Below are 27,929 nucleotides of genomic sequence, written 5' to 3' on the forward strand. Positions count from 1 at the left end.
GAGACACTGAGTGGTGCTTTGTGGTAAATCAGACACAACGACCTCTCCCATCATGCTCTTTGCTCCTGTCCACCCGCATTCCCAGCTGGCCCTCTGCATGCACTGTTCTAGCTGGAATGCTCCCCTTTCCCTTCTCTGCCTAGTTCACTTCACTTATTCTACAATCTCAGCTCAATACCCTTTCTCAAAGGCTTCCCTGACCTCCTGTGTCCAGGACAGGTGGCTCTTGGGACAGCTGGTTCTCATCTGTGACACCTGGAACTGCTGAACTGTGCACTTGTCTGTGTATCACTGTTGTTCACCATCATATTTTTAGGATCTAAATATAATGTCTGGCCCATAGCTCAACAATTATTTGCTGGATGAATGATCTTGCATGGTGGTTCTGACACATTCATTGACATGCAGCCAAAAACTCAATAAGCCACCTGAGTCCTGAAGTCCTTTAGCGGGGGTCAAAATAAAGTCGGGCGAGGAGAAGGCTTTTTATAACATTCTCATCTGTGCCGGCTCCCCTAAAAAAATTTTAGATTCAAACATTCAAAAGGTATTTTTAAAGGGATAAATAATTGGAAACCCATGGACAACACATATGGGCAACATCAATGATGTTCTGAAAGGAATGAAGAGTTAAGACTTTATATTATAACACTCCAGTCTGGTGCCCACACCTGCTGCTGCCCAGCCTGCCTTGCCATTCCCTCCCTGCTGCCTCCCTCCACCCTGCCAAAAAATATTTTGGTTTTAAAACAATAGCCAAATGTTCAGTGCTTCTTTCCAATTATAACAAGGATCAATAATGAAAAATTTTGGGGCTCTATCAATTTCACCAGCTAAATATTGCATATTTTGAAAATAACCTTTCATACATACCTCTATAATAGCATGGTTTTTCTCTTCACCTCATTGTTAGAAATCAAAAGGGTGGCCAGAGCCCCTCACACCTCTGACCTCTGCCACATTCCTTTGAATATACTTTTGCTGCTTCTACCCCAGCATTAGTGAGTCTGTCTGTCTCCCTGTCCTTTAATGTGGCCTCTGACTTATGTAGCCAAGAGAATTCATAAGAAGTGCCACAGGGCTAATTCTAAGAACAGGCCTTCAGGACTGACATATTTCTTTGAACGCTGGCATAATATGAACTAGCCCAAATTTATCTGCTGAAGGAACAAGATCTGCTGAAGTTTTCCAAGAATCCTATTGACCCCACACCCATCCCCCCATTACCAGAGCCAGGAACCGGCCAATCACCAGAAACAGAATACAACTGAATGGCGGCCAAGGGTAGACACACGAATTCCGGTGGGTCCAGTAGCTATTTAGCTGGTTCAAACTGCTAGCCCAGAGACCTGCGCAGACGACTTGTGATAAGCCACTAAGTTTGGGTGGGGGTACTTATTATGAAAAACCCAGATATGATCCCTTTTCTGTACATGTAACTATTTCCCATCATAGCAAACCAAACTTTTCTAGGAACTGAGATGAAGGGAAATGTGAGGTGCTCTGTCTCTGTCTATACCACAGGGCCTGTCTTTGATCAATTCTGACTTACAGTCCTAGAGTCTTCATGACTGTCTAGTGCCTTCACTCAGACCTAGTTTACAGGTTCCAACAATAAGAGTTGCTAGAGCAACAAAATGAGCCACACAGTGTCTGTTCAGACATGGAAGGGAAGCAGCAGACATCTTTCTGGGACACTTGAGAGGCTGGACCCCATCCATTTGCAGAGAAGGAAAGAAAGCCATCTGCCAAAACCAGCGCAGCTGCTTTCAGCTGCAGTCATGGCGACCCAGTCATCCAGGTGCTCAGCAGTCAGCTCCAAGAGCTGTAAGTTTCCTGAGCTCAGTCGGTGGTGGTAGATATCGTTGCTACCCACAGCATTCTCCTTCCTTTCTTGCCAGATCAAAAAATCTACTCTACATACAAGGCTTAAACTGTCAAGAGGACTACCCTCCCAGATGACTTTGCAGAGGTGAAAGGCATGTGACCTAGTACTGACAAGAAGAAGCATGAGGAAGTCCACTGGGAACTTTGGATCTAAAAAGAGATCCTAAAGAAGCTAGTGCCTGCCCTCATTCCTGTGTGGGATGCTGCTGATAGTGGGGTGTCTGGAGCTGCTGAAGCAGACACTGTGCAGCTACAGAGGGGAACATCTCTAGCAAGCTGCAGCTGACAAAGGGAAGAAATAAAGTAAGATTGGGACTGTGATGGTTTAGCTGAGCTGCAAAAATCAATCATGGAAATAAATAGGAAGGCCCCTTGGCAGGGGACAGACCATGACTGACTGACTATCTCTCTATCTATCTATCTATCTATCTATCTATCTATCTATCTATTTGCCGGCACTTTGCTGAAATGAAGGACTACCATGCCTGCACTGACTGGGAAGGAACAGGGCAGGGGGCTCTCCTCCTGTCAGGATAAACTCAGAAACGGCACAATCACTGCCACCATCACTGTGTCCTAGTCACCAATTTGATAGTGGGAAACCTTCCCATGAGGTCTGCCAAGGCCAGCAGTCACAGACATTCATCACCCTGGCTTCTGGCCCCGGCTCCTTACCTTCCAGCACTGATGCTTGGCATAATAGTCTCCTTGTGTGATCCACTCACCAGGAGTTGAGGTCTTAACAAACATGCTATCGTCAAAGTCTAAAATGAAAGTGAAAAGTGAGCTTGTTTCTCTAGGCAGTAACCCCCGACTTACATCTGTTTGGCCTAAACTATATCCCCCGAAATTCATTTGCTGAATTCTTAATCTCTACTACTTCAAAAATAGGGCTTTCTTTGGAGACCAGAGCTATACAACGAAGTCTTTGGGATAGGCCTTAAACCAGTCTCACAGTAAAAGATCAGGACATATACATCACACACACTCACACACACACACACACACACACACACTCACACACACACACTCACACACACACACACTCACACACACACTCACACACACACTCGTACGCACACACACTCACACACTCACACACACACTCACACACACACTCATACACACACTCGCACACACAAACACTTGCACACACTCACACACACACTCACACACACACTCACACTCACACACACACACTCACACACACACTCACACACACTCGCACACACACTCACACACACTCGCACACACACAAACACTCGCACACACACACTCACACACACACTCACACACTCACACACACACTCACACACACTCACACACACACACACACACTCGCACATACACCACAGTTGCACCACACAAAGGAAAGACCATGTGAGGACACAGTAAGAAGGTATTCTTCATCTGGAAGCCCAAAGAGGCCTCAGAAAAAAACTAACCCCACCTACTCCTTGATATTGGCCTTCTAGCTAGTAGAAATGGGAGAAATCACATTTGTTGCTGTACTGCAGGCAATGCGCTGTGTTGACCTTCTAGACTTCATCAAGAAGTATTTTAGCACCAAAACAGGTTGGTGTATGTTTCAGAAGGAGGAGGTGAAAGTGAGAAACACATAATTTGCTTTTTAAATTCTGGTCTACTTTTCTTGACTGTAGCTATAAACAAGAAGACACATAGCAATTATTAATTCCTTGAAAATAAAAAGCCAGTTAGTTCTTAGTAAGCTCTCAAAATTCAGCATGGGACAAGAGGACAGGCATTTACAATACATGCTACTAAGCTTCTGATGGAGCTACATCTCAACAAACCCCACAGTAAACGGGAAATATCATAATTCAAAAGGGCTTTAAATACAACTAATTTACAAGATACCATGTCTTAGCAACCCAGGACACTGTGGTTGCTAATTGTACCCACTTATTACTAGCTGAGGAAAAGATGAAAATTCAAAATATGGTTTCTACTGGTGTATCAATTCTATACCATTGTAAAGCTGAAAATTCCAAGCTGAACAAAATCCATTTTTGTGCATCCAAGTGCATATGTTGTCCTCACCACAGTAGACAGCCTAACACCTTGCTGTGGGTGGGAAAACATTACTATAACCACTTACAGTCTGTCCTTTCTGTTCCATACCAACCCTCCCCACCCATGGCCCTCAGAATGTCATCAGCAACAAGCAGCAATGCACAGTTCATTAAGTACCAGAGATACAGTGAACGCCACAACAATGTCAGGAAGCCAGATCAAAGCTAAAGGGACCAGAGATGCCTAGACTAATGGGTTGCAACCAAAGAAGCAATGGGTCTCAACCAGAAGGATCAGAGACCAAGCAGACTTCACAGCCTGCTCCCTCCCTGCTTTCCTTCCAATAGTCTTCTGAAGCACAATGCAACAATGACCACAGCCCTGAGTGAGGTCTCTATGCACCAGGTGGGAGTATAGTCCCAAAGAAAATCCCATCCTACACCTGAAGAGGACAAGGTAACCATGCTAAAAAATTCCAAAATGTATCAGTGCCATACTCACCTCATATTCCCCTGTACTGGAGAGACAGATGCACTGGAAGAGTCTATGTGTCCAACCATAGCTTATGGTTAAGACTGCCCTTGCTCTTGTACTAATACTGCTACCATGATACAAAAGAAACTGTCATTCTTGAACATTTTAACTTTGTAAGTAAAACTACTTATCTTAATCATCCCTCCAGTGGGTACTAGAGCATATTGGGTAATTAAAAGGAATATGAGTGAGTCAGGAGGTGGTGGTGCCCACCTTTAATCCCAGCACTTAGGAGGCAGAGGCAGACAGATCTCTAAATTCAAGGTTAACCTTGTCTACAGAGTGAGTTTCAGGCTATCCTAGAACACAGAGAAACCCTGTCTTGGAAAAAAAAGTTACAGGATAAACTGAAAATTATATACTAGGCCAACCGACTCCTTTTCCTTTTAATGGGAAGGGAAAAGGGCCCATGATAAGGAAATTGGGCCTGAACAAGGTCATATAACTACTCAGATGGCAAGGTCCCTGAGAAGATGAGATTTTAATTTTAAGCCTTCAACCCTTCTCACCACAGCCCAAAAAAAGAAGATTGGATCCTGGTCCCCAACTGAGCTATGAGCAATAACCAGAAATAGAAAGGCAACCAGCAAACCTCTCTACAGTAGATAAGCTCTGCTTCTTCCTTAGAGAAATTAACCACAGTCTAGAGGAGCCAACTCATTAACTAATTCTCAAGAAAAAATGAGGTCTTCTTCTCCACAGAGGGAAGATTGTTTTTCTTCATGACTATCTTACTCAGAGGATTTTATTTTTTAATTAGCTAGTCTTTGAAAATTATGACAATAATAATATATAATTTTTAAACCCTTCTGAAGAAGAAAATGATGTCTACATCTACTCAACAAACACATAAAGACCTATACAAAGGTGAGCACTGTAAAGTCTACTTCAGAAGTAGCAACTGTGCAAATGTATATTTATGCATTTTGTCTATTCTGACCTGCTAGCCATGGGGCCCTGAATAACCAGGAGTTAAATTGATACAAATGATGACTCTCTTGCTATCTGAATTCTTGGTCTCTGTGCTATGACGTTTAGAAGCCAGACAGTCAGACAGTCCAACTAATCTCACTGTGGTGGTCTGAATGAGAACGGCCCATATCGGCACATGCATTTGAATGCTTGATCCCCAGTTAGTGGAACTATTTAGGAATGATTAGGAAGTGGGGCCTTGTTGGAAGAGGTATGGGGATGGGCTTTAAGGTTTACAAAAGCCCATGCCAGACCAGGTGTCTCTCTCTGCCTGATGCCTGCTACTTTGGATCAGGATGTAAAGTTCTCAGCTACTCCCCAACACCATGCCTTCTGTAGGGTTAAGTCAGCCCCTTTAGGAGGCGGGGTTTGTGGACGGATAAATAGAGCGCGCGGAGGCTGCGCCCTCCCCTTTTCCTTCCTACCTCCTGTGCTACGCGGGAACTTCGGTTCTGTAAGTTTATCATTAAAGTGGTAAATATTCTTTAATATCTGCATTGCATTTATTTACGCCGATACATTTGTCGCCCAACGTGGGGCTTTGCCGAGACCCGGCCCAAATTGGAGTCTCTTGGGGCCACCGCTCCTAGCGGCAGTCTCCCTGGGGATGCAGACTGTACCCTTTCAGCTGGTCCAACTCGACTACGGCTGGGGACACAGCTGAGATTCTGAGTGACTCGATTTTCCCTGCTGCTTGCTAGAGAATCAAGCGGGACGGGAGAGCTAGCACTCCCCGGCGGTTTGAAATCGGCAGCGCCTCTGTAACAGCATGATCAGTCTCTGTTCCCCTCCCACCTCCGCTGGCGCTCGGGTCACATGACAATTCATTCACAAGGATGACCGGCATTCAGATGGTAAGAATTACAGCTAGGTTGGGGGCAGGGTTCTTTTCTTATCTCCACAGGAAAATACTCATCTCCAAAGAATTTAAGGGACCCTGAATATTTAATTACTGATGGATGGAAAATAGTTACGACCCACTAAACATCAACAATAAAATTCTATACATATTGTAAGTATTGATTTTTTTATATATATTTATATGTTTTATTGAACACTTCTTTATAAATGTGTAGAGCTGGTTTTGGAGTTGGACTATGGCTCAGTCCCTCTTCAATTCCAAGCCTGTTAATAAGGGATATTTCAGAGTTTCTGTCTCAGGTCAGGAGCCATGAAATGGGACAGAATAAGAATAATTTTATACTTGATAAGCTTTCTTTGCCTTTCCTCATATCTTTGTCTTTCTTTATATGTCACTATATGTCCTTGTTGTTAATGTTTAAATTTCCCATAACAAGCAACATATTTTCCTACAGTAATCTTTAAAGTTTCCAAAATGAAGATGGGGCCCCACAACATCAACTCAATCTGGTTTTTATGACATCATGATTTTTTTTAAGCGCTAATATTAGACCTGTTTTTTGGTACCAACTGCAGGAGACAATTTCAAATGATGCACATTTTTGACAACACTCTGGCCGGTCCTTCTCAAAACATCAGAGACTAGTTATAATTTTCTTAGGTCAAAGGTTAATTTGGGAATTTTACCATCATTTGCTTTCACAGGGGCCCCTAAGAAGAACGTCGCCCCCATGTCAGCTAGAAGCAATCTAAGAGGACGACGTCTCCTCTCCCAACAGAGTTTGCCCACAGGGTTAGGGACATCTTTTACTGGTTGGTTTAGGGTTAAGGGGATGGGGAGATATTGTATGGAATTAGGGGTATATTTAAAAAAAAGGGGGGGGGATTAACTGGTTTGATGGGATGATTGGTATTTGTGACTTACTGTTTTTAGAAAATTATATTGGTACTGTTCCTTGTATATTGATATATTGAATATTGAATGTGAGTGTTCCTACCTCTATTTTTGTATAAGAGTATGCTTATATTGTATGGATATATCTATCATATCACAATGTACATTTCTACCTCTGATACTATTTATGTAATAACATTGTTTACATTTGATATCTAATGACATTGTTTACAGGTGAAGATCATTGTCTTCATATTGCACAGTTGTTTATTCTCTTAGTTTTCAAATTAGATAGGTATAAAGAATTATATGTTTGTCATATTTATTCTTAGGTTAATCAGGTCTTTTAGATACATAGAGATTATTTTTAGTATAGATAGTATAATCTTCAGCCTCTTTGAAGAGCTGTAGAAAATGGCCTTTAATCTAACCTAGAATTCTGTGCCAACAAGACACAATTACTCCTGGCAACACCACCCTACTCCCGAGAGATCGTTGAGCACCAAAGACACTCCACTGGGAGCTTGTCTTCTTGGCAGAACTGGCCTTTGGGTTAAGAAAAGCCCATACCTCAACTACTGACTAAGATATGAAACAGGATTGTCTTATCTTGCCAAGACAGGGTAAGATAATTCTAAGAAAGTTCCTTGCATTTGATAATGTATGTCAGTTATGTTAGGCCTTAGCCAAAGTTGGTTGACTCAACATTGCAAATGAGACTTTGGGTGATTGCCCAGGTAGTCAGTTGTCTCTGTCATTTGTTGCACATTTTAGATATCTCTCATTTGTTAAGTAATATTTTTTCCCTTCTCAGATCTTTGATGGAGTTGAAGATTATTTAATTGTAGTTACTCTCTACATTATTTAGACTCCTTGAGATAGAATGTCTATCAAAACTTTTGTTCTCAATATTGTTTGTTATATTTATCATTTGTTATTATTGTTTATAGTTATATTTGGTTTAGTTCTGTCTTATTTAGACAAAAAGGGGGAGATGTAGGGTTAAGTCAGCCCCTTTAGGGGGCGGGGTTTGTGGACGGATAAATAGAGCGCGCGGAGGCTGCGCCCTCCCCTTTTCCTTCCTACCTCCTGTGCTACGCGGGAACTTCGGTTCTGTAAGTTTATCATTAAAGTGGTAAATATTCTTTAATATCTGCATTGCATTTATTTACGCCAATACAGCCTTCCATCTTACTACCACAATGATCACTGACTAACTCTCTAAAACTGCAAGCAGCTCCCATTTCAATGCTTTCTTCTGTAAGAGTTCCCTTGGTCATAGAATTTCTTCAAATCAACAGAACAGTAACTAAGACACTCACTAACCTAATTCTTAATGTGCCGGTGTGCAAAATGAGTTTGGTTTGACAGTCATAGGCACTCAAACAGATTTCATATGCACATACACATAACATATGTGTACATGTAAATTTTCTATTCTGCTATATGCTGATGTACATAGTTTTGTATTTGTGTTAATATAAGGTTCTTTAAAATTGGATCATTCTGGATCTGAGCTACATCTTATATTAAATCTCATCATGATGATACATGGATAGAAGAGTTGATTTCCAGAGTTTTAAGGAAAAATTAAAATGTTAACTATTATAGTGTTGGCAAACATGGTCACCTTAAATGGGATTGTAAACAGGGTGATCCTAGAAATAATGTTTTTTCCTGAACATATTCTAAGCAGAATGCCTGTCACTTCTTGATTATGCAGAAGATGTGGCAAAGGCAAACATTAGGCTAGTGAATGTAGATCAACAAGAGACATTCAAGACCACCTTTGCCTTTACAAAACTCCTTGAGGGATTGCTCTCAGGCCCCTATGCTAAATCCAGTTCAATAACTTCCTGCCATCATTGAGGAAACTCCTTCCCAGAGCAATTAAAGAACCTAATGCCAAAAAAAAATGTATCATTCTATACTGTTTGTATTTTTCTTGTTTTTATATATCATATCTTAAACATCTTTCCATACCAATAAGTAGAAATCCATCTTAGTCTTTTTAATAATTGTATGGCATTTTAGCCTTTCCCATACTGGATGCTTGGACTACTTTCATTTTCTTGTTATTACAACTAGGGCTATGTGTTTTTCACTTTGATAGGCAATCTCAATCAGGCTACCCAAAAGTTTTTAGTAACTTGTATTATAACACTGTGACCTAGTTCCTGCAGCCCATACTCAAATTACTCGCTTTTAAAGGACAAATAACAGATTTCCCTAAAGTAGCAAACTCACCCCAAATGCACAACAAATACTCTTTTCCAGACACTTTAACATAAAAAAGCTAAAATGCGTTTTCTGAGAAAAGCATGGAAAGGGTGCTATCAAGCAAAACAAAACTCTACACCCCATGACTGGAAGCACAGAACAGTGGTAGAGCACTTGGCCTCCCATGCATAAGGGCCCAGGTTCAATCTTCAGCACTATAAAACACAAAACAACAAAAACTGCCCTTTCTACATGACCATCAGAACAGACGAGACACATCTCCAACAGCAAGAATAGTTTAATGAGATCTTACCTTTATTTTCATCTGTCTTTACAACTTGGACAAAATCTCTCCTAATGAAATATTTGAAAGCAGGAGCCCGCTTCTCTAGGTTTTCATCAAAGATCCAGAGGTTGACCCGAGCCCGTGTGATGGCAGTATACAGCTGCTTCAGCTCTCCATTGAGGAGCTAACAATAAGATTGAAGACAAAGATGATGAGCCTTGTGTCCAAGTGACAGTGTGAACATGATTTAAGGGGTTTACTCTGATCTGAGAAAAGTATAAAAACTAAGCTAATTTTTAATTTAATTTTACTTGTTATTTGTATGGGTAGAATATGTGCATGTGAGGACACATGTGTACAAGTCACAGAACAATTTTGTGGAGTTAGTTCTCTCCTTCTCCTTCTATATAGGTTCTAGGAATTGAACTCAGGTAGTTAGGTTTGCCTTACAAGTATTTTGCCCACTGACCCATCTCACTGACCCACAAAAAAAAAAGTTTTAGAGAGTTTGTTCTGTTCTGTAGTCAAGATCACTAGCTGCTCTTGCAGATGACTGAATTCTATTCCAAGTCACATAAGTTCCCAACAGGTAACTCATAAATAAATGTAATTCTATCTCCAGCAGATCCAACATCCTCTTCCACCTGCCACAGGAACCCAAACACACATAAATAAGCATTAAAATAAACATTACTTAAAATTAAATTTTAAAAAATTACTGCTAACCTTTGAGAAGGATACCAGGACCTCACAACTGTTGTGACTTACTTTTCCTTTAAGTTTTTTTTTTTGTGTGTGTGTTACTTGCTTTTTAAAATTAAGACAGCCATGACTTGTACAGCAACTATCATTACTACTAAACCAGTTCAGACACATTCTGTTATTTCATCAACTTTTATGAATAAAGTTGGATTCCAGAGGTGAATGGAAGGCCCTTCCACCTCCATCAATCCAGTGCTCTGCAGAGAGGGAGGAGACAGACAACATTGCCTTTCTTTCCCCATTCCCACTGTCAATGTAATGAAAGGCCAGCCAGGTGCAAGGCTCCATTTTTCTTCTCATTTTCTTTCCAAGCCTTATTTGCTGGTTCCATATTAAATCTCTGTGTGAAAAAATTGCAGATATTCACCTTGTACATTTCTGGGTTCACCATAAGGGGCCGAGCCTGAGAGGAGTTTGATTTCTCCAGAGGAACTTCAACCAATGGCCAGTTTTCCTCTCTGGAGTCAGATGACGGTATGAACGAGGAAATGATCTTCCATTCCTTGTAAGCCTAAACAACAACAACAACAACAAGTTGAAGAACAACAGAATTTGCTTTTGAAATACCTCCCAAGCTCCACAGAAAACTGAGCCCCAAGCACAGGTGTGGAGCCTTCAACACAAGTTGTATAGAGGGATGTATCTCATGGCCTCAGAATAGATGGGAAGAGCTAATGTTGCACAGGCAGAAGTCAAAGAAGCTACCATGAAAATACACCAACACTTGGGTAAGATGATTGAGAATCCAGGCATAGGTGCCCTCTATGGGCAAGAATGCTAAGGGCCCAAGGTGTTACAGTAATTCAAAGAATGTCAGCAAGCAGTAAGGACAGAGGGAACCTTACTCCTTCTCACAATGTGGTTAAGAAATACCACATAGGGACAACATTTAGGCACAGGTGGCAGAATTATCTAAATTAATCAACCACTGAATGGAGAGAAAAACAGATGCTATATGTGACATGATATGAGGTAGATGAGGCATATTAATAACTAATTTTCCACTTATTATCTGACCTTGGACACGATGTTTTTTATAGTGGATAACAGAACAACTTCACTTTGTTGGTCAAGAAAAGGAGATAACATTGATGGTATAGTACTTGCTTTTAATGTATTCTTTCTTTTACCCAAACCCCCAAAGCTAATGTGATTGTATGACTAGGGGATAGCAATGCTAAAGCAGTGGTTCTCAATCTGTGGGTCATGACCCCTTTCACAAGAGTTGCCTAAGACCATCTGAAAACACAGATATTTACATTAAGATTCATAACAGTAGCAAAATTACAGTTATGAAATAGCAATATAAAAATTATTATGGGGTCACCACAACATGAGAAAGTGTATTCAAGGGTCATAGCACTAGGAAGGTTGAGAACCACTGCAAGGGGTAATATCTGCATGTTACATGGTCTTTCATTGGTCAACCTGCCACAGTGCTAAAGTAACCACAGACAACATGTGAATGAATGGACATGCTATATTTCAATAAAGATATTGGTCAGTGCTAAACTGAGTTTCATATAATTTCCATGTGCCATGAGATATTATTCTTTGAGTTTTTTCTAACCATTCAAAAATGTAAAATCCATTTTTAGTTCCAGGATGTGAGAAAGAGCCAGTGGGCTGAAACTGGTCAGCAAGCTTCAGAACTGGTTTCTGACCCCCGCAAGGCTGAATTGTTCAAGTTATATGTGGTACTTAAAATGAAAAATCCCTAGGAGTCTTGAATTTCACAATTCACCATGTCTTCTGAATGTAGCCACTTTATTCTCCCAGCCTTTCATTTTTATAAAGTGTGCCAACTTGACATCATTGTAATGTTCAAGGGTGCCCAAACCATGAAGTGGACAGAGCTGACAGATGCTTGTTTTAAGTTGTTCTGCTTTACTACATGCATAAAACACGATCTAATAAACAGGGCTGGCTGTTTTTGCTATAAAAATCAATCATGGGGTTCAGTACCATACTCTGAAAAGTGATGCCAACCATAAATGAAGTCATTTGAACAGGTGAAAGGTTTAGAAAAACTCTTTAGGACATACTCATGACATCCTCTTTGTAAAGCTACTTAGCAAGCAGAGTCAAGGAAAGCAGGTAAAATGCGGACATTCAAGAGGACCCGCCTGGCAGGCAAAGGGGCAAAAAGACTGCCAGAGGGGCCAGGGAAGGAAGCGTCACATATTTTAAAACTTCTGGGAGAGAAGCAAACTTGCTCAGATGGTTTGTGGCTATATATTTCCAGGAAGCAAATATTTTCTTGTTTTCAAGATGGAGACAGGAAGGGGAATATGTGTTAATCGCCAAGATAACAGGCCTGCAGCACTTGGGGCAATGAAAAGAGCTGCTTCTTGCAAGGAAAAGGCCTGGATTCCACTAGCAAGTCTCCCACAAAATTTGTGGTTTTCAAGTTCCCCCCATCCCTCTCACATATTAGTGTGCAAGAAAGAATGCCCTCAAAAGTAGCATAAATAGCATTCACCCTTCTCAATTCCCAAGGAGGATAGTTTACAGCTTTCTGAGAGAGTAACTTCTCCCCTAAGGTGAGGAAACATCCTGCCAGGGTCTGGCTTGACCACCTCTTGGCTGCCTCCCCACTCAGAAGACAACTTGAGATTGTGGTGAACGGGCAAAATAAATCTAGACAAAAGAACTACAGACAGTACCCACCCATGCCCATGCACATCCAGGCCCAAACCCCCACCCAGGCCCAAATGCCAGATGTTCCAAAGCAATGCCTGCCTGGGACACTAAGAGGGACAAAGACAGACGATCTCCACTGTTCCATGTCAAATATTAATTACTGTTCAGCAACCTTCATCCAGCCACCTGAAAGAAATCTGAATTGCAGACCATGGAGGGTGAGGAGATTTGATCTGCCTGCCTTCCCTCTCCTTTTTATTATATGCATTTCCTCTCCCAGTTGCATTCTTCTGGTCTGGAGATTGTAAAGGATAAATTGGGGGCATACTTTGCACCAGGGAATGAACAATTGCATTACACCAGGAAGCACCATATCAAAATCTTTACTAGATGTCTCATTATGTACACAGAATAAAACAAATGTTACCATTTGTTTAGGTGTTTGTTGTTTTCGTGTTTCTGAATTTCACCAAATTCAGTGGAAGGACAGAGAGACGCCTGTGCCATTCCTGGGAGCAGGTAAAGAATAACTGATTTTTCTTTTGAAAGCAAAGTTCCCCCACATGGATCCTTAAATCTTTGACCTCTGACTTTATCACTGGCATGTGCATACAAATGGCACTTAATAAAGGACAGGAACAACAAATTCTTACCCCTTTCTCTTTCAGGAGAGCCTCAGTCCAACCATGACCAGTGGATGTGTTATTAGGAAAAAAAAGTTAGACCTCAGAGATGAAAAATGGTAGCAGGATTAATGAGCATGCATCTGCTTTTCTTAACAAATCTACCAGGAAGGGGCTGCACATAAGAAGTGGCACTATATATTTATTCATTGTGGAAGTTTCTAGAAGCCAAGTCACGTGTGACAAGGAAGGAGGACAAAGGAAAGTATTTGGAGCTCAAAAAACTTGGGTTTTCTTCGGACTCTGCTGTAAATATCATAACTATGGGCAACTTACTCAACCCAATAACCTTTGGCTTTACCTAAAGAATGAAAGTAATAAAAATACTCAGGACCTCGAGCATTGGTGGGATGAGACACTGCATTCAAAAAGTTATTTATGAACTGTGAGGTATCTGTTGCAGTACCATATATAAATATTGCTAAATCAAACATGACATTTAAGAAGGATTCTGTTTCAAGGGTCAGATTAGGGATAGATTTTAAGGTATCAAAGCTAAAGGGTGCTCAGAGTTAAGTTTAAAAAAAAAAAAAAAAAAAACAGCCTTTCTAAGCATGTAACAAAAACTCTGCAACAGGGACCAGAACACAGCCGCTGTAGCACTAAGAAGACCCATAGCAGCCAGCCTGAGGCCCCACACAAAGACTACGCTAGTGAAAGGAAACCAGCGGATATAGGCCAAAGGGCAATGGTCTTTGACTTAGTGATTCCCCTAACAGTAATTTGGAAATTTAAAAAGAAAAACACATGACAAGGACCCAGGAACTACATTAAGGCAGTGCTGGCAGAGACATCACTGGGGTCAATCCATGGACTCTGGCTACCGTGGCTGTGGTGTGAAGCTGTGACAGTGAAGCATGCCAAAGGAGGCTGGAGAAAAGGTGGCTGCTCCTGTCACCCACATTACCTGATCCAGGAGACTGGAACCAAATTTCACTGTCTTCGTGGAATTGTCTTTTTATCAACTGGCTTTGCCCATCTCTGAACTCATAGAGTGGACACTGCAAACCTTGCCTCATGTATGGCTCTCCTTAGAACCTGCTCCAACTTAGGCATCCCTGGGAGCCAATGATAAGAGCAGCTAATGAAAACTGGCCCTCGAGTGCTAGCCATTCAGAAGACATGAACACAAGAGAGCCAGGGATGTGTAGAGGGAAAAGCAGCCCATGAGATACTGTGGAACAACCCACAACTACTTTTAACCCCTCCATTAACTCACAAACCCCGCACTAAATACAAGATGTTCTACAACACACACAGGCACCTGTGACAAACTCTTAGCCTTATCTCCAGACTGTCTTCTGCAGAGCACAAGTTCCGCTCTGGACTGTGTGAGAAGTACTCAGTGGGACATACCTCAGAGTCAGTAAAAAAGTTGTAAAGGAGGACATCATCGAATTCCAATCCTTTTGCCTCATAAACAGTTAGCACAAGTGCTAACCCCAGCTCTTCTGGAATTTTCTCTTTTGCCATTTCATTGGCAACGAGAATCACCTAAAGTAAAATAAACCCAAACAATATCAGATTCTACAAAGTCAAATAAAGGAAAGTCTCATCTGTTTCCCTAGGAAACAAGTAATGACTTTAAAGAGAAATGGCCAGGGTGGACATGGTCAGTCAGGACTGGGAAGACAGTCCCAGTCAATGGCCTCTCTTAAGCACACACCCATCCTAGATCAAGAGCTACTGGATTCTTATACAGTAATTCAGCTGCTGCCTCTGCTTCATGGCTGCAACTTCAAACTGACTTATTTCAGAACATATAATCCCAATAAGCTTACCTGGTGGGCACCAAATTCAATGGGCTGGGTTTTTCTTTTGTTCCCTCGCAGCAAAATTGCCAAGTCGCTTACACTACAAGAGTCTAAGAGAGTTGGCTTGGGACCATCAAAAAGTCCAGAATCTCTTGGAAGGCGATCAAAGGATTCTGGGAAGTAGAACTGAAGTAAGTCCACCACTCCAGATGCAAGATTGAGGATTCCTAGGATGAAACAGAAAGTATCTGTCAAATACCACACAGCAAGGCTGAGGTTTATGGTTATTTGTTTGGTTTTCTTTTTCACAGAGGAGGCAGTATATATTACTGACTCAGGAAGAATACTTCATTTCAAGTTTATATCCCGTTCCCACTTGTTAACAATGTGGTCCTAACCCAGATCACTCTAGGTATAGTAGGTGAAGGCAGTAATGTGTTGCTGTACTAAGCAGATTTATGAGACCTCAACCACAATTTCTGATAATAATGGAAAGATCACTGCCTAAGAAACTCAAGGTAGATATGTCTCCACAACTACAGATACTGGACTGTCCATATAAATATGATAAGAGTATAGTAAGATCAAGAATCACTGAATCCTCTCATTGGTCCCCACAGCACTGAAAGCAACATTACCATGGTAACAGCATCAGTAATTGCTACCTGGAGACAACCACAGCCTCTATCACCCTGTTCTTCCAAGTTTACCCAGCTGAAACAGTACCATACAAAGGAAAAGTGTCAGAGCCAGAGAACAGACTTTGCAAAAAGCTTTTTTCCAGCCAGTCTCGTTTCTTACTTATGCTCTGAAGCAATACTGACTAAAGCCTGAGATAGAATAGTCACCCTCATAAAAGTCCCTCCACGAAACCCTTACAGGAACCCAATGCGACAGATGAAACAATGGAGTTGCTACTAATGGACTCCACCAGCTAAGAAATAACTGGACTCATCTAAGTGATGGGATTTTAAGTTAGACTGAATACCTATCTTTCTGAGTCTCTCTAGGTCCCTTACTTGCCTAGTACCAGATAAATTATAATGATCAAGGCAGAATACCATGAAATTCCATGTGTTATCACAACTTACTTTTATCAAATAGTAAGGAGAAAACGTTTTATCTGATTCTTTAATTATTACAAGTTTCCAATATAGAGCAATCATGAATGTAATTAGCAACTGCTGTTCCTAAAACAACCTGTTGCCACTGTGGTTCCCTATTCGTTAAGAGCTAGCAAGGGCCAAAGATTTACACTAACAGTGGAGCCCAAAAAGGGCACAAAAGTACTGTGCTGAACAACTAGAATACCATCCAGGAAACTAGAAAAGTAATTTTTTGCTATCACCATATACAAGGAATACAGGCCAACCATAAAAAAGGAAAAACACACATACACACATGCTATGCTTGGATGTAACTTTGGTAAATCTTGGAATATTAATTAACATAAATCAGACAAAAGGCCACATACTGTATCTTTCTACTCATATGAGACATCCATAACAGGGAACTCCATAGAAACAGAGAGATGAGTTGTTGCTAGGGAGTAGAAAGAAGACAACAATAAGGGGTGTCTGCCTCAATGAATAAGTTAGAGAAACTTCAGCCTTGGATCTCTACACACACATGCATGTACACCTATCTGATGTGGGAGTGTCATATATCAATCTGTTGATTTCATTGGCTAAGTAATAAACAAACTGCTTGGGCTCATAGCTTAGAACATAGGTGGGTGGAGTAAACAGAACAGAATGTTGGGAGGAAGAAGAAGTGAGCTCAGAGACTCGACAGCTCTGCTCTCAGGGGCAGACGACGGAGAGACGCATGCCCCGCTCCCGGGCAGACACATGCGATGAAGCTCCGACCCAGGATGGACGTAGGCTAGAATCTTCCCGGTAAGCGCACCTTAGCTATGCTACATAGAATATTAGACATGGGCTAGTCCAGGTGCTAGAGTTAGCCTAGAAGAGGCTAGATAGAAATGGGCCAAGCAGTGTTTAAATGAATACAGTTTGTGTGTTGTTATTTCGGGCATAAGCTAGCCGGTGGCGGGAGCTGGGTGGCAGAATGCAGCCCCACAGCTCCCACTACACCTATCTGCACACCCACACACGTGTACCAACAAACTTATGAACACATCCACACACATACACAACACACAGACACATGAAAAATGCAAAAGGAAAAAAGTGTTTAAGTGTATATTATTTCCCAATTGGCTAGTTTGAGAGAAAAGCTGTTTTAAGGACTGATGAATTATTAACTGGATATTACTTTAAGTGAGTATTTCTGAGACAGATAAAGCAGACCTGCCTTTTCCTGATGGCACTAGGCAAATGTTAAGCATAGTTAAAACACAAAATTCATTATTAGAGTTAATAATAAGTCCTCTTTTGGTTTTTGTTGTTGAGATAGGATATCACTATGTAGCTCTGGCAATCCTGGAACTCACTATGTAAAACAGGCTGGCCTTGAACTCAGAGATCTGCCTGCCACTGGCTGCAGAATCCTGGGATTAAAAGTGTGCACCACCATACCCAGCATTAATAAATTCTTTAATGTCTTATAAATAAGTAAGGAAGATGGGAGGTAGGGCACTTTGATCCCCTAAGTAACAGCTGTTGGATTATCCTTTGTTGTCTTGGCCATCTTGAGCAAAAGGAATGTCTGTCCAACAGCCCAAGAAATTACCCTTGTGCCAGTGCCAGCCCATCTGGAATCCCACGAATGCCTTGAGAAACTATGCAACGGTGGCAGCTGACTGCTCCAGTTCCTGAAGGCACAGCCTCAGTCCAGACTCTTTCAGTTTCTAGGGGTTCAACAAAATCTAGATGGCCCTGCAACAATTTCCACCTACAGAGGAACAGTAATTCCCCTCGTGACTTAGCAAAAGGGCTGCTGGAAATGGCACTAAAGAGACAGCCTTCGTTTGCATTCCAGGTGTGCTGTGATTGGTACAAGTACCCCTTCTCTGGCTTTATAAGCAGGCTGTTTGGCTCAAGATGCTGAGAGGCATCCTCCTAAGTTGCCTCCCTCCCTTGGTGCACAATATTGGACACAATAAAAAGCTTCTAGAAGTGAATGATCTTTTCTCCTCTACTTTGGGTTGGACTGTACTGGTCATATGAAGAAAGTAGTCAGTCAGTTGAGCAGTAGAGTGTCATGAAGACAGTGACAGGAGAGAGGGAGGCCATGATGGTAGAGGTGGCAGCAGCTGAGCAGTTGCACGTAGCTGGCCAACGAAGAAGAAGTACTGAGTTCTGCATAGCAACCAGGACAGGGACAAGTGGGATAGAATGAACAGGAAGAAGGGAACTGAGGCTGCAGAAGGAGAAAGTCCATTAAAGAGCCAAAGACACACTGCAGGCCCAGGTGGCTGGAAGGCTTCCAAAGAGCTGTCAAGGCTTCCAAAGAGTCAATGGTTTCCAAGATTCCAGGCCTGGGAGTTATAACATTGGCCACTGTCAAGAGCTGAAGAGTCCTGGTGCCTAAGCCCACCTGGAAAGTGCATCACCAAATGTTGCCAAGGGTGAAGAAATCCTGACTTTCAGCCTTGTTCCCTGAGCAATGCTAACACCAACAGACACGCTGATGTGGAAGGGGGAAAGCAGGCCTACCACCATTGCTGGGCTGCGGAGAGAGAGATAATTAGTCTTCCTCAGGAGTAAACCCCTACTTAGTTATCCAACTCCAAGTGGTCAGTCCTGAAAACATATCCATACAAACAACATTGAACAGACTGAGTAGGTTGTGTGTGTGTGTTTGCATGCATGCATATGTGTGCATGTAAAAAATAATAATTAAAGAAGCCAAGGCCAGCAGAGCAGTGGTGGCACACGCCTTTAATCCCAGCACTCGGATTGGATCTCTATGAGTTTGAGGCCAACCTGGTCTACAAGAGCTAGTTCCAGAACAGGCTCCAAAGCCACAGAGAAACTCTGTCTCGAAAAACCAAAAGAAAAAAGAAACGGAGGCCATGAATTTGAGAAAGAGGGGGCAGGTGGGAGAATTTGGGGGAAGTATAATAAGGTAGGTAAAGTGATGTATGTGTATTTTGTATTTTGATTTTTAAAATTTCAAATTAAAAAAAGAAAAGAAACTCTAACTCCCCTACACACGAGCTGTAGCATTTGTAGAGCTAAAGATTCTACTCCCTGGTGCCTCTGCAGAACTTACGTACCAGTCAACAATGCCACCTGCTGCTGCTCCTGCCTGCCTGCTGTCACTTCCTACTTCTGTAAAATTCTGAGAGATACAAAAGTTGTTAAAGACCAGCATATGAAAAACTGTTCCTTGTCATCAACAATCTCTGCCAGGCTAGAGCAATGTGCCCTGGCCAGACAACTGGTGTCACCACAAAGGGGAGAGAGTTAGTTAGCAAAGGTGTCCAGAGCACTTTGAATGTTGCCCTGAAATGTCTGTATCACAGAAACTCCCTGGGACACACGGTCACTAAAGATTCATTTCTAGGGCTGGACAGATGACTTAATGGTTAGGAGCACTGATTACTCTTCTAGAAGTCCTGAGTTCACTTCCCAGAACCCACATGGTGGCTCACAATCATCTGTAATGAGATCTGGTGCCCTCTTCTGGCCTGCAGGTATACATGCAGGCAGAACACTGTATACATAATAAATTCTTTAAAAAAAAAGATTCATTTCTATCAAACCACATTTTCAGTGATCTATTTACAGATGAGTGGAGGCAAAAAAATATAAGTTTTCTTATTTATGAACATATTTACTAGCAAACCTTGAGTCACCGACTTCTGATACAGACACAGCCCAAGGCCAATGCTCCAGCCCCTCCCCAGCAGATGAGCCTGAGGCTTGAGGTACCTGAGTGAGATCTGTAATTCTGGTACAGCTGGTGAATCCTCTTGGGCTTTCGAACAGCACACTGCTTATCTACTGTGTTTCTGCTGGCATAGTGGAACAGAGAGAGCAGATCGCTGAAGCGGAAGGCCACACCCTTCATGATGCTTTGGGCGGTGTCTCCAGTGAGGAACATGGCATTGGGGTCATTGATGCATTTCATCAGCAGTGCCAGCTCTGCTTGGGTGAAATCCTGAATCTCATCGCCATAGAGCTCATGGATGGACCAGGGGAGTACCCTGAGCTTTGACAGTCTCCAGGACAGGTTGTACAGGACATCTTCTTCATCAAAGTACCCTTTCTGGGACCTGATCTGCTGATACATGCAGAAAAGACTGTAGATCTCACTCCGGTCTTCTTTGAAATTGGGGGATCGTTTTCTCCCTAACTTCTTATAGGCTTCCTCAGTCAGTCTCCCATGAGGACAACTAAGAGCCTCAAAAGAACCCTTCAGGAATGATTTTATTTCTTTCCAAATCAGTGCTGGGTTGTAGGAACTTCTCCCTTTGATCATTTTGGGCCATATCTCATTGGTGAACACCTCAAATGTCACATAGACCCGAGGATCACTATCACCTGCATGTGTTTCTGTAGCTTTGTCCTCCTCACTATAGCTCCCATCTGCCTCAACCTCTTCATCATCCTCTTCCCAGCTGGGGATGCTAAACTCTTCCTGTGTGGACCATCCTACAATGGTTCTTTTTAAGCTTCCATCTTCATTTCTCAGAAAAAATGGTTTTGGCAGAGAAGCATCAAGCAAGAGGAGCAGCTGCTTGGAAGTCACAAACAGAGGGAAGTTCTCGTCCCTCAGGTCCTGGAGTTTGTGGACACTGGGATCCAGTGGTTTGTAGTGACTGGTGGCCTTGGTAGACTTGGTGAGCTCAATAAAATTCCTCTGCACCTCCTGGCACAGGACGTGGTTCTTGGTCACAAAGATCTGGTGCAGATGTTCCAGCTGCTGTGGGTGCTCTGGCGCGCATCCTTCTGCTACTTGGCTGTCTCCTGCTGGCTCCACTGTGGCTCCCCCAGCACAAGCTTCATTCTCTTGCTCCTCATCTATATTATCCATTGTTTCCACTTTAATGGAACTCTCCTCTTCCTCATCTTCTTCTTCCTCCCTACCTGGACCTTCTTTTCCGGGCTCTACTTCCAACCTTTTCTTTGGCAAGATCTGTTTCGACAGCAATGGGCTTCCTGCCTGCTCGGCTTTCTCCCAATAAATTTGAAATTTCTTCCAAAGCCTGTACAAGCAACAGGTTGTTTTCCCAGTGCCACTCCGCCCAATAAGGATGATGGGTTCCAAAGGCCTAGGGTTGAGGTCAATCACAGCGTACTCAAGCTCACCCACTCGGAATGGATACTCCACCGTTGCTGTCATGTCACTGAGGATGTTTAAGGCCATGTTGGTGCTGAAGCTGTGGAACTTCATGATGTTGTACTCTGTCTCCACAGCACTGGCTGGGGGAAAGTACTCAGGATCTACCTGTTCTACACTCTTCTCAGCCTCTGTGTCTTCCACATAGCATCGGGGTATTCGCTTTTGGATTTTCATGTTAGCTGATACTTGCCCTTTGTTGATACCCTTCAGCTTCTTCCGGAGGACACAGGACAAGCCGCGGGTATAGGCACTGCAGATGGCCATGATGGAATCTGACAGCTTACAGTGATCTAAGACAATGTCCCAGATGCGGATGATCTCTGTATAGACCCGCCCTGATTTTTCCAGGGAGCAGGTGCTCCGTTCCGCACCCATAATTTTCTCAGAGTTCTCACTGCACCGAGCAGAGAAATCAATGGCAAGCTCCCATAGCATCCTGGCACCCTTGTCCAGCTTTGCTTCAAAGAGTTGTATGTTTCCTTTTGAGTGTTTCAGCCTCTTCTGCAGGCCCTGGGTCCATTCACCATTCCCCAACTGCTGGATGGCGAGGATGATCTTCTTCTTTATAACTTTGGTCATAACCTTACTGGACAGCTTCTTCAGCATTTCTGAAGTGCACTCGATCTCCCAGGTCATGTTATCAAAGTCCTGCAGACAGGCCTCAATCTCCTGCATAGTCCAGTTGTCCTGATTATCACTGGCTACTCCCAATCTGTTACCTACAGGAACAAGCTGGGAGGCCCCTGGGTCTACCTGAGCATGCCCATCCCCAGCCTCAGAGGCAATAGGGTTGTTTCTACTATAGTCAGAGCTTCCTATACTCGGGGTTCCCTGGAGTTTGTCTTTCTTCCCTTCTGTACCAGCTGCTACCTTGAAAGAGCCTCGCTGGGGATAGTCCTCTGGTAGAGACATATCCAACTCAACCTTCTGGATCAGAACTGTGATGTCCTGTACAAGGCGGTCTCTCACGGAACGTGTCCTGATGGCTTCAGGCTCATGCCTGGTTACCTGAACATCAGGAAGAATCTCTGTGACTCCAGATGAAAGGGTTTTGCCAGTGGCACCACATGGCAGAGACTTGAAGGGAGTTTGGGACTTGAGCTGAGACATCTGGCCAGGGGCAGAAGATCTGGAGAGCCTCCCCAGGTGGGCAGCAGGGTCTTGGCGGTTCTTCCGCCTATTCTCTGTCACAGCTTTGTTCCAGGCCAAAAGCAGAGCATCATTTTTCTTAATACGGTGCCGTATGCCTTTGCCTGCTTTGTTCTTCAGGTTGAAGTTGATGTCAAACTTCACCAGCAAATCTATCAGCTTCTTCGTGCGCTTCAACATACCCTTCTGGAAAAGGAGGTGCATCAGCGTGTTCCCATCGCTATCTTGAACATTAGGATTAAGGTAATAAAATTTGGTAGGGTTGGACAAGAATAAGTCCAACAGGTGGCTGAGGAAGTTAAAGCCCATGTCAGCTGAAAGAGACAAACAGAATCCTGTGAGTGCAAAGCCATTCTTCTCAGGGAACAGCAGGCCATGGGCATGAAAGCAGTGCCAGTTTGAGGCACCATACAACACTGACCCTCTCCAAAGAAGTGATACTCATTAAATGATGCAATGTTCTTAACCAAGGTAACTTGCCCCATGGGGAATCTGGCAATGTGGCGGCAGTTTGGTTGTCACAATCAGGAAGGTATACTGGCAACCAATAAGCAGAGGCCATGTGCAAGATAGCCCCTGTCAACAAATAACCGCATCCTGGCTATCAGTGGTACCTCCTAAAGTAACTTAATGATATTACAGCAACATCCTGTAAGTCAGGATTCTTGAAAAATGATAAAAAAAAAAATAACATGGAAAGTATTTGTAAGCTACACACAACCAACCTGAGAACTTAAACCCCACTCCCACTATAATCAGATCATTCACCGTGATATGCATTGGTCATTTCTTTAGACCTGGTGAGGAAACAGGCCCTTTTCAGATGGCGTTTTCCCAGATAAGAGAGCAAAGCATCATTTCTAATAGCCAGCTTCCTTCTCCAGAAATGGACTGCTCACCATTGATGTCCAGAAAGATGTGGAGTGCTGCGTGCAAAGGAGTGTCACCTTCCATGAGAGAAACACTACGTGGGTCTGCACCCTTGGTCAAGAGAAGAAAAGCCAAGTCGAAGTCCTCGTGTCTCAGGCACATGAGAAGTGGCCTGTCCTGGCTCTCCTGAAGACCCTCAGGCAGTGCTAGGATGGGAGTAGAATGGGGGAAAGAGGCAGAAAAAAGATGATCATGACCCTGTAAGGAGGTGGAGTCTGGTCTAATGAGAGAGGAAAGTTGCTGATCTGACTTCCAAGATGTCCCCCCACCACATACACCCTTTCTGAGCAGTAAGATTTCCTGGGCCCTTAGGGAAAACCCTGCTCCTTCTCTGGCCATGTCCCTCATCTGTCCTGTCCCCCCTCTAGTCTTAGCACAGTTCCTACCACAAAGTGAGGACAGGGCACAAGAACAATGGAAACCTTAATGCTTTCTAACACCACCTGCCTGACACAGTCAGGACCTGAGTATACTTCCTAACTCTTCACTTCTCCCCTCCCTGACACACCTCCACTCCACTCACCACTTCAGTCCACACTCCCTTTGCAATGCAGCCTCTAAAACCCCTTCCCTGAAGCAGCCCATCCCTGTTTGTGAGTGTTGGCTGGATCAAAGAAAAAAAGCAGAATAAAATAAAATAAAAAGAATAAAAAATTCTGTCACAGCAGTAATTTCTGAGATAGCACACACAAGGAAAAGGCTTGAAGAAATAACCTGTAAAAGGTACTTCATCTCCCTGTGAGTGGAGACAATACCTGGAGGCTCTGTGCTGCATGCAGCACTGTCAAAGACGAGGATCAATGTGTTACTATGCTTTATAAAGGGCTACAACACAAAGAGAAAACCACAGAGCCAAGGAACTCTTCCAAAAGCCTGCACACACGAGCTCATTTAATATGCAAAGCAACTCTAAGAAATACAGATTGCTATTATTCCTGTTATATAAACAGGTAAGGGCATGACAGCCTGCTCACTCAAGACCACACACCTAGTAGGGCAAGAATAGTGATGTAGGGAATTTGGGTAATAAGAGATTCTTATTTCTCAATTAGTTTTTTAAATTAAATCCAATCTAGCATAATGTACTGCAATTCTAGACACACAGCCACCAGTGCTCTTATTGGAGCATCCAATGTTTTCACCCATGAACTACTTGGCTGTTTCTCTATAAACAAGTACCATAAAGTCCCAGTCCGATCATGGGAAAGAATGCCACAAGAGTGGACAAAGGTTGCATAAAATATCCAGGGCAGAAAAGGTTTAGACAAAAGCCAGGTGGAATTGACCAGTGTGACTAAGCCAGAGTCAAGGATCCTCCACATACATAGTGCTTCCCACATAAGAGAAAACTAGGAAAGGACTAACTGGAGTTCACAAGAATGTAGCATTCCTCAAGGCAGTTCGCTTAGCGGTCAAACATTCTTTAAACCCTCACTGTTTCCAAACAAGGAGGTACTGGGAGAAAAGGATGACAATGTGTTGGTTTCTCTACAGGAAGGGACAGCTAGGCTGTAGCTGAGCCTCTATGCAGATACCTCAAGGGCCCTCAGGCACACTCACCTCCACTGTCAATCAGGCGGCTCAGAAGCTGGGTCTTCCTCTGGTCCCAGGAGCTGAGATGGGGAATGACAGTACAGATGTCCAGGTCTGAAAGGTCACAGTCTTTGATGAGGCAGTTTCTGAGATGCGGCTGCCCACTGACTTTGCGGGTGAGCAGCAGAAGGACTTCAGACCACTTTTGTCTCTCCAGTAAGAATTTGATGAAGGTATTGGCACAATCTCGGTTAACGTCATAAACCAGGCCAGCAGGAGTTTCTTTCAAAAATAAGAATAAACTATACTCCAAAATTGTTCATATGATTTCTCTTCCTCACCCAACTAAAATCCAACATATACACATTATTAAAATGGTTTATAAACCAAAACTTTTAAGCACTGTGAAAGTTTTATGAAGAAATAAATGTATTACTTTGGACAAGTCATTAACCACTAACAAACATCAGAACAGGTACTGACTCAGGCTTCAGGACCAAGATTAAAAATGTCCAGTAGAAAAGACAGACCCTAGCCCACCGTCCAGAATTAAGATGTGTTTGAAGACAAAATGTTTGGTTCAGAGCAAATACTTGAGTTAGGAAAGATCTGTGTTCAATTTTTCATAACATTGAGAGAATACTCTGTTTGGAAACACTGAAATACAAGGAAATATGAAAGAAGAGCTGAAAATCCAAACGGTGTCAGAGATGCGTTAGTCTTCAGTTCCTAACTGGGTCATGGGACACAGGATTTCAATCTGACTGCTGATGTCTAGAGATAAACTGGGAAGATCCCTTTTCATGATCTTGGTGAGTCTTAAGGTTAGAAAAAATGTAATAGATCCTTCAGTAAGGAGACTGCCAAACCTACTATATAAATTTATTGTATAGGTGAACCTGGAAAGTTGGCTCAATAGGGAAAGGCATCTGCCACCAAAGCTTATGATTCAAATTTGATCTCCAAGACCCACATGATAGAAGGAATGGCTCCCATAAATTTTCCTCTGAACTCTATATGCAAACTGTGCCCAACCAATAAAGAAATATAATTTTAAAATTACAAAAAATAAGGAAGGCCAGTTAATTTTAATTCATTCCTTCTTTTCTTTTTCCTTTCTTTCCCTTTCTCCCTCAGTCCTCCTTCTTTTGTGGTCCTAGGGATGGAACCCAGAGCATTGTACATACAGGTATGCACTACCACTGAGCTCTATTCATGACCCATTTTATTTTCAAGAAATTGAGGAGAGGAGGGAAGAGAAACTGAAACTGGCGTGTAAAATTACACACATACATACATAAAATAGAGCAAGAGAGAGAAAGGGGAAGGGGTTTCACACTGAGTTACACAGGGTGACTTCGAATGTACTATGTAGCCCAGACAGGCCTTGAACTCAAAATCCTCCTGCCTCAGACTCCTAAGCAGCTGGTACTGATTACAGGTATGAGCCACTGATCTTTGCTAAATTTGAATTTCAAATGAACAAACAATTTTTAGTAAAATTCATGTAATACTGTGGGTATATTTACACAGAAAAATTGTTTATCTGAAATTCAAATTTACTGGGCTTTCTGTACTTGGTCTGAATATCCTATCACTGAAAATGCAAAATAAGAATAAACCGCTCCAAAAAAGGTTCCTATGATTTCTCTTCCTCCAACTAGAGCAGATGGGAGAAATGAAAAATTACCCAAATAAAAGAAACTTGATTTCCTTTTGCTGGCTTTTGCTTCCCATCTTTTTCTAAATCTTTGAAATGAATATTCATTTTAATGCAAGAGAAATGAAATATAGGCTAGTCTATCATCTTACTTTAATAAGGATCAGAAAAAGAGTATAAAGGCAAAGTTTTCAGACAGATCTTTGCAGCTCTGACCTTCAGAAGCTGCTCCTGTCTTCCTGTAGCAGCACACTCCCTGCCAGAGAGAAGGAGTCAGGCCTGAGTTAGCCAAGACAGTCCCTCTGAACACAGCTACTGGTTCAGCTGCTATGACCAAAAGGGAAGCAGGGGCGGGAGTATTCAAGTGTTGTAAGAAAGACATGAGTCCACAAATCCAAGCATGCTGGACTAGTCAAAGGGTAGAGACAGGATTTAATTCCACTGAAAGCAGGCCTGGGGACAGGATGGGTTAAAGAGAAAAGGCAATGGGTTCAGGTGACAATGAAGCAATTGTGGCATTTCTAGCGTGTAAGTCAAAAAGTATTTTTACAAACCATTGAAGTCAATGTTAGGGGAGGGGAGACAGATGAGTCAAAGGGAGCACAGCAGCAGCACACACAATCCTCAGAGAAGCTAAGAGGCCTGGGGCCACAGACCATAGAACACAGAGCCTTTGGGAAGATTTTTGCCAGACTCCAGTAATTGAAGTTTTACTTTCACAACCTTGAGTAAGTTTACACGAAGATAGTTCAGGTGCCATGAAGTTCCAAGCCCAAAGGCTTTCTAAGTGCAATTTGCCCAAAATGTCTGCATCTAAAAGATCTCAAAGGAGAGGGTCCCATCCTAGAGTCTGTGGTGTCATTAATCCTTG

The 27,929-nt window shown here is 42.6% G+C and overlaps 1 protein-coding gene across 1 annotated transcript in view; it reads right to left on the reverse strand.

Annotated features, from left to right (window-relative positions):
• Trank1 (tetratricopeptide repeat and ankyrin repeat containing 1) overlaps positions 1-27,929 on the reverse strand; it is an 88,446-nt gene that overhangs the window by 13,479 nt on the left and 47,038 nt on the right. Inside the window, exons 9-16 of the mRNA XM_041677004.1 lie at positions 25,426-25,680; positions 23,835-24,011; positions 20,373-23,249; positions 15,559-15,758; positions 15,134-15,271; positions 10,819-10,962; positions 9,717-9,873; positions 2,563-2,651 (exon numbers count right to left, since the gene is read on the reverse strand). Of these exons, the coding sequence (XP_041532938.1) occupies positions 2,563-2,651; positions 9,717-9,873; positions 10,819-10,962; positions 15,134-15,271; positions 15,559-15,758; positions 20,373-23,249; positions 23,835-24,011; positions 25,426-25,680 (4,037 nt within the window). The remainder of the gene's footprint in view (positions 1-2,562; positions 2,652-9,716; positions 9,874-10,818; positions 10,963-15,133; positions 15,272-15,558; positions 15,759-20,372; positions 23,250-23,834; positions 24,012-25,425; positions 25,681-27,929) is intronic.

Source organism: Microtus oregoni, unplaced genomic scaffold (assembly GCF_018167655.1).
Source record: "Microtus oregoni isolate MIOR12 unplaced genomic scaffold, Mior012 000028F_ref0000031, whole genome shotgun sequence".
In the NCBI taxonomy this organism is placed as follows: Eukaryota; Metazoa; Chordata; class Mammalia; order Rodentia; family Cricetidae; genus Microtus; species Microtus oregoni.